This window comes from Pleurodeles waltl, chromosome 1_2, assembly GCF_031143425.1.
Source record: "Pleurodeles waltl isolate 20211129_DDA chromosome 1_2, aPleWal1.hap1.20221129, whole genome shotgun sequence".
Lineage (NCBI taxonomy): Eukaryota > Metazoa > Chordata > Amphibia > Caudata > Salamandridae > Pleurodeles > Pleurodeles waltl.
Window position 1 is genome coordinate 939,305,271 of NC_090437.1, and position 7,719 is coordinate 939,312,989.

General features: G+C 45.6%; 1 protein-coding gene across 1 annotated transcript; it reads right to left on the bottom strand.

Annotated features, from left to right (window-relative positions):
- Positions 1-223: 223 nt before the first annotated feature.
- LOC138255869 (putative nuclease HARBI1) lies at positions 224-1,256 on the bottom strand. Its single transcript, XM_069205845.1, has 2 exons — positions 681-1,256; positions 224-574 (listed from the first exon to the last, which is right to left on the bottom strand). Exons 1-2 carry the CDS (start codon positions 1,254-1,256, stop codon positions 224-226), a joined length of 927 nt encoding a protein of 308 aa, XP_069061946.1.
- Positions 1,257-7,719: the final 6,463 nt, after the last annotated feature.

Consider the following 7,719-nt stretch of genomic DNA (forward strand, 5'->3'; position numbering starts at 1 on the left):
TTTGTTAGTTAACTGTGCTTTAAAATGCCCCAAACTAAGGTGTTCTTCACGAAAGTCACAAGTGCAAGTCAGTAAAACCTAGTAAACGTCTGCTGCATACTGCAAAGTATCAAATGACCTGTCAGATGATCACACAGAACCCCTTCACATACAACCATGAGCCTCATAACACCCCCGGAGATTAGTGAGATCATAGATTATTACATACTTATACTCAGGTGAACTACTGATTGATGAGGTCAGCCAGCATATCTCCACCGTCATTGACATCACTGTCATCCTTACTTGACATTCCTGGAATCTCACCTGCTGGTACTGCTAGCTCCCCCTCATCTGTGATGTATGGTATCTGTCGCCTCAGGGAAAGATTGTGGAGCATACAACAGGCCACAATGATCTGACACACTTTAGCAGGTGAGTAGAAGAGGGTTCCAACAGACTTATCGATGCAGCAAAATCTTGCCTTCAGGAGCCCAAAAGCCTGCTTCACAACCTGCCTTGTCCTTCTATAAGCCTCGTTGAAGCAAACTTCCCCTTGTGTGGTAGGCTTAGTCACAGTTTGAGTATGCAGAGTCTACTGTAATGGAATGCAATATGAGTAGAAACAGAAGTTCAAGCCATCATCACATGTGGAAGCAGACAAAGCATACAAACACATATGACATATGTGACTCACCAACCAGCCAGGCTCTCTCTAGGTAAATTTTTGTCATCAGCTGGCGAATAGCACTGTTCCACATGATGAACGCATCATTGACTGACCCGGGGTACTGGGTACATACTTGAGAGGTGTAGAGGTCCACCAAACAGAATATCTGGACATTCAAGGATTGGAAGTTTTTCCTGTTCTGATAGGCCTGTTCATTGTCATGTGGAGGAACCAAGGCTACACGGGCAACATCTATGGATCCCACTACATGTGGGATTTGTACTAAACCATAGAACTCTGCTTTTACATGGGCAAAATCCCCACGCTTAGGAAAATTGATGTAGCTGTCCAAGCGTTTTAACAATGCTGATAGTACATCCTTCAAGACAAGACTGAACATAGGCTGGGATATCCCAGCAGTTGGTGCCACGGTATTTTGGAAAGAACCTGTACCCAGGAAATGCAGCACAGACATGACTTGCGCAATGGGTGATATGCTATTAGGATGACTGATGGCAGGCATTAGATCTGGCTCCAACTGATGACAGAGATCCTTGATTGTCTGCCTAGCCAGGCAGTAAGTTTGGATCACATGTCGACTCTCCATCATCTGCAAATCTTCCAGCGGATGGTACACAAGAGGTTGTCTGACTTTTCTTATTCCAGGAAAACTATTTGTGTAGGATGTAGTACTATTTTAAACATTGTTACACATGAAAAATTCAATTTTCCTACCATATAAAGCCACGGCGACTGCCTGACCTACTTCACTTGACAATGGGAAATGACCGCTGGCAGAAGTCGTCATGGTGGTAGGCGGCTGCTACCTCGGCGGACATACCTATTGAATAACATTGCTTCCTATAGGGGTCCTGGGCCAAAGGCAGTGTCTGCCGGTGGTGACGGTCATGTCTGTTTATGCATTGGGTGTGTGCAAGTAGAAATCCTGCAGAGTGGAGGTGTCTGAGCGTATGGTGGAAAGATATACCACTATACAGGGAGTTGGGGTCTAAGTTGTACAGTGTTTTTATACTCTGTGTGAGGAGCTTGAAATGAGCGTATTTGTATATCGGGAGCCAGTGGAGCTTCCTGAGGTGTGGTGCACTATGAATTCTGGGTGGGAAGTTGAGGGTAAGTTTGGCTACAAATTCTAGATGGTTTGTAGTCTTCTAGTGAGGTGGTTCATGATTCTGGTGTAGAAGCTGTTTCCATAGTCCAATTTACTGATGACTAGGGCATGAGTGACAGTTTTCCTAGTGTTGCTTGGGAGCCATTTGAAGGTCTCCCTAGCATTTTTAGGGTGTGGAAGCAGGATGCAGTGATGGTGTTGACTTGTTAAATCATGTCCTGTTGCTGTTGATGATTGTTCTGAGTTTCCTAGTATGGTTACGGGGTATGGGTGAGAGTCAACTTCAGCCAGCTACGGGTTGAGTGCCATGGGGCAGTGTTCTTGCTGCAGATTACTACTTCTGTCTTGCCGTTGTTGAATTTGAGACAGCTGGCTTTTGTACAGTTAGCAACTTTGGTCATGCAGGCAGTGAACTTGTTTCTTGTGGTAGGCGTCTTATACAAGATGGAGAGTATGAGTTCCATGTAGTAGGAGAAGATGTTGATGTTGTTTGTGCAGCTAGCCAGAGGGATCAAGTATGCGTGGAAGAGGGTGAGGCTGAGTGATGAAGCTCGAGGCACTCCACAGATGAGATTGCAGCGCTTCCGAGGAGTAAGGTGCTAGGCTAACAGATTGTATTCTATCCATGGAGAAGGAGCAGATCAAGCCAAGAGAAGGTCCCTGGATGCAAGTATCATTGAGGTACCTGATGAGGAGGGGGTGTGAAACCATGGCAAATGCCATAGAGGGGTACAGGAGAAGGAGGGCTGCCATGTCTCCTCTGTCTAGTGTCATGAGGATGTCCTGTGGTAGCGATGAGTGCTTTTTCTGCAGTAAGGCCTGAATCTGGACTGCATTGTGCTAAGGAGCTGGTAGTTGCTGAGGTGATCAGTGATGGCTCAGTTGATTAGTTTCTCTACAACCTTTGCCTGGTATGGTAGGAGGGAAATGTGTCTATAGTTGGAAAATATGGCTGGGTCAGCTGATGTTTTCTTGAACAAGGGCATGATTTGGACATTTTTCCAGGTGTCCAGGAATCTGGCAGAGCCAAGCGAGTTGTTGAGGATGGGTCTTTGTGTTTTGATGATCAGTCAGAGTCCTTAAGGAAAGGGATGGTGGGGGTAAACATCAGAAAGGCCCCCAGGTAGATGGTTCCATGGTTGCAGCAATTTTGACAGTGGGGACAGTGGGCCATGAGGTCTGGGTTCATTCTGAGGCCATGATGGGAAGTTGAGTTGTGACAGTGACAAATTCCAAGAGTTTTTTGCAAAGTTCTTGTGAGGGAATGATGTTGTTGGAGCAGCAAGTGGCACAGCAAAATGTTTGATAATAGCAACACATTCCTTAATATTATTAGTGCCAGAGTTCCTCTGTGTAGCTGGCCTGTGGTTGGGTTTTTACCAGTAGATTGAGCTTGAGGGGAGCTAGAATGTCAGCACATGTGGTGATCCAGCCTCTGAGGTTGCCTTTTGGAAAGTTGGTGGTGTGTTCAGGCCACTGCACAGAGAGGGTGAAGTCTAGTCCTCGTCTGTGATGCTTTTCCAGCTGCAGCAGCCAGGTCTGTTGTGCTGCAGAATGGGTATGTTGAAACTGATGAGGGCGTGATCTGTTCAGGTCATAGTTGGTGGCTAATTGACTATAATGTTGCTGATTGGAAAGAAAATAGGGTCCAATAGGTGTCTGGCTATGTGGATGGGTTCAGTAACAATCTGGGTGAGGACAAAGTTAATGAAGTTTTCTAAAGGGGCTGTTGAGTTTGGATTGGTCCCATCTTCTATGTTAAAGCTAAGGTCTCCAAGGAGGATAGAAGTGCTGACATTGATGATGAGGGGTGTGATGAAGTCCATGATGTCCCAGGCAAAATTGATGTGAAGTCCTGGTGGTCTGTAAATGAGAAGTTGACTGTGATGCACATCTTGAACGTGTGGTGCTCATATAGCTGGTGGGGTGGGCTGTTGGCATTGGAGTGGTGGGTCTGGCATGTGGGACTATGCATGAGAATATCACAGAGGTACATGTTAATGCTCATTCTGTGCTGTGTGGTGCAGTCTGGAAAGCAGGGGGCCACAGTTTGGAGCTCAGAGGAGCACAACATGGTAAAGGTGGGTAGGGGTAAACCCAGGTTTCTAGAACTGTGGGAGTATTCCAGGCTCAGACGAGTCCAGATGGGCTTGCCTTTAGAGCACCTTTGGTGTGCCAGTAGTACGCCCCCTGCATGTGTCCCCTTCACATCCCCATTGAACTACCATTAAGATAGTCCTGGAATGTGGAAGGAGCTCAGGTTGCCATTAGCAGGAAACTATGAACACTCAAGGCACACAATTTGGAGATGCCAAAAAGAGTATGGGCCTGATTACGACCTTGGTGGAGGTGATTACTCCGTCCTAAATGTGATGGATATCCCACCCGCCATATTACAAGATCCATTATATTCTATGGAACTTTTAAAATGGCGGATGGTATATCTGTCGCTTTCAGGACAGATTAATCCCCTTTGCCAATGTCCTAATCAGGCCCTATATGTCAAAAGGTTTCTAGAACTGTGGGAGTATTCCAGGCTCAGACGAGTCCAGATGGGCTTGCCTTTAGAGCACCTTTGGTGTGCCAGTAGTACGCCCCCTGCATGTGTCCCCTTCACATCCCCATTGAACTACCATTAACATAGTCCTGGAATGTGGAAGGAGCTCAGGTTGCCATTAGCAGGAGACCATGAACACTCAAGGCACACAATTTGGAGAAGCCAAAAAGAGTATGGGCCTGATTACGAACTTGGTGGAGGTGATTACTCCGTCCTAAATGTGATGGATATCCCACCCGCTATTACAAGTTCCATTATATTCTATGGAACTTTTAAAATGGCGGATGGTATATCTGTCGCTTTCAGGACAGATTAATCCCCTTTGCCAATGTCCTAATCAGGCCCTATATGTCAAAATGTATGATAAAGTTGAAAGGCAATATAACATTTCTTTAAAGTACTCCTTTCAACACAAATGCGTTGCCCTGCAAATTTGTAGCCATTTTCAGGGGAAGAAATTATGATAGAGCTGATGGCCTGCCCCCCTTGGAACTCTTAACTTGACCTCTTCAAGCTTGCCCAATCCCAAGAGATTCTCATCCCCAAATCACTTTACCACATCATCTGCACTACTTATATACTCCCTATAGCAAATTTAATTTTTTTGCATGGTTACTCCAGATTTTTCTGCCGCTATGTTTGTTTTTATTAGTACTCTCTGCAATGAGACACTGCTACTCAATACCACAGTTTGTATGCTCTGGCCCTAAAATTGTATTGGTAAAATTAGTTTCACCCAGTCAGTCTATTTAACTTTCCTGTCGGGCCATGGTAGATGACACAGAGAATGGGCCAACTATTTGAGAGTTACATGTCATATGTGGGCTGCAATTAGTATTTACACTATCCACATGACACAATATATGTCTGGTAAGAGCACAGCTGTGCTCTGGCTGACCTGCAAGTTAACTTCATCAGAGCAACACATTGTCACAATACCACTCACCTGAAAATCCAAGTGTTCCACAGGGGCAATGCTGACCCACCCACTCCTTTCAAGCACAACCTTCACCCCCAGTTACTCTGAAGGGAAATGGTGTTAGGAATGAATGAGAGAAAGAGAGATTAGTGGAGTTTTCTTGAATCCGTGGCTTTTGTGTTGTTCTGGATCCTTCTTAATTTGTAAACAATCCCACCTCACACTCACGGGTCACTGTACTTCCTATTACACCTATCTGTTCCAGTAAATGCAATATTTGCAAACACAAGTAGGCTGACTCTTTGCATCAGAATTACTTCTAACCTGTAAATACATCCTTGTATACATCTGAGGAACATGGAATAGCCAGAACCTCCTCCTGGATATTCTCTGATCTCTGGATTTCCCTTAACCTCTCCTTAAAGTTATTACACAATAGCCCAACATATGTAGAATACAAGAATGCAAAAAACGTCTCTTTCTATCACACAATTTGTTCTTGGGAAGTCTTTACACAAAAGCAGGGTCCAAACAATACATGTGTTGAAACAATTCTAATGAATTGCTCCTGGAAGGTACAACTGACAGGTGCCATTAACCTGTATTGCTAGCAGATTTCTGGAAAGTTCTGACTTTAATTAAATTCTTATTCTTCTTTTTGAAAGGTCCCATATCTGAAAGATGCCAGATAAAGGTTGCTTTCATGATGACCCCTTGTTGAGTGATCAGTACCTTTGGTAGTCCAGAAACAGCTGCTCTCTGGTCAAAGTTGACAAAGCAAAGCGAGGTTGTGTTGGTATGGTGCGGTCTTTATAGGTGAGCTTTCGAAGATGGCCACTAGGTCAAGTGTGCTACTCTATTTCTTGCAAAATCTCAGAAGAGTTCAAGCACATTGGTTTTCAATGGATGGAGAGCCAATGGTCTCAGGTGAGTCCTCTGGGAAGAGGACAAAAGAAGTGCAGTGATCCTTCAAGTGAGAATTTCTGCTTAACACCAGGTGGCCAAAGAGAGGGCTCCAAGGCTTAGTCAAGGGGAATGGGGTCAAACAGACAATAGGAAGTGGGGCGAAACACACAATGAGGAACTTGGAAATGGCCCTAACATGGCAAGGTCCCTCATAGCCCTCTTCCCAGTTAGAGCTATTGTGACACTTATGAGTGTTGCTGCTATTGTTACATATCCTCCTTTAGCAAGAGTCTGAGCTGTGGAGTCGAGAGAAGGTCCAACACTGTAGCTGACACTGATGCAGAGATATAGAATCCAATTTCAGTGCCACTGGTGCTGCTGGCAGTACCAGTGCTCATGGCCCTTGGCAGGTGGACACTGATATCAGGAGTGCTCTTCCGTTATAACTGCAGCACTAGCTCCAAAGCTACCTCCTCAGACGGTCCTTCTCATCCAGCATCAGCCCAGAAGCGAAAAGATCCCCGAGGGTGCCCAAATCAACTAACCTTTCTCACCCTGTCCCTCCTGGCCTACTGTCAGATGATTGCTGGCCCCCTTCTTCACAGCAACTGTCCCTTCTTTCCTCCCCTCCTCATACATCCCCATACATCCCCTACCTTGATCACTCCGGCTGCAGAGGCTCGCTTTGATACGCCCTTGCTGCATTTCACAGGTCTCCCCTCCCCTCAACTGTCTGGCTAGCAGACTATGCAGGTTGTGACCCACAGTTCAACAGGACTTAGAATCTGTGAGGTACTTACCTCGGTTTCCAATTTACCCCAGGTCCATTTCATCGTATGATAGTTATAGTTCTCCTCTCCTCTTGTGTCCAACTTGCTGCCCCCTACTTCTCCTTCTCTATTCTATTCTATTCTATTCGATTCTATTCTATTTTTCTGAACTCTTTTCTCATTCTACTCTTTCTACTCGTCCCCTCTTTCTCCACTCTTTGTCTGGTCTGCCCCTTTCCTTAAACAACCAGGGGTTCCCGTTCTCCCCCCCCCAGCGCTCCTCTGTGCATTGTCTTTCCCAACATGCACACCACTTCTAGGTGCATTTGATTAGCAGGGAATCACAGTTCACATTGATCTACCACACCTGACCCTAGAATGGGATCTACGTTTCCACTGACAGTCCTATCCTGGAATGTTCATGGTCTTACACACTTCATCAAGAGAAAGAAAGTTCTGACCTACCTGCGATCCAAACGTGCAGACATTGCCCTTGTGCAAGAAACGCACCTTTTCCCACAGGAATCAGAGTAACTACAGAGGGATTGAGTGGGTCGAGTGCTCTTTAGTGGGACCACGCACGCACGGACTGGAGAATCCGGTTCTGGGAAAAAATGCGGGGTGGCAATTTTATCCACTGGTCCTTAAGACATGGAATGATCCGGAAGACCGGTACATCCTCACCAAACTGAGATCGGTGCTCATACATTCTATGTTGGTTCTATATATGCCCCTACAGGCTTCAAAGGCCTTTTCTTTCTTTCTCTTAATCGCCTTCTAGCGGAGATT

Coding starts and splice junctions, on each gene's coding strand:
- LOC138255869 (XM_069205845.1), bottom strand. CDS start 1,256: ATGGAGAGTCGACATGTGATCCAAACTTACTGCCTGGCTAGGCAGACA. Junction 575..680: donor ACCTAGAGAGAGCCTGGCTG/GTTGGTGAGTCA, acceptor CCATTACAGTAG/ACTCTGCATACTCAAACTGT.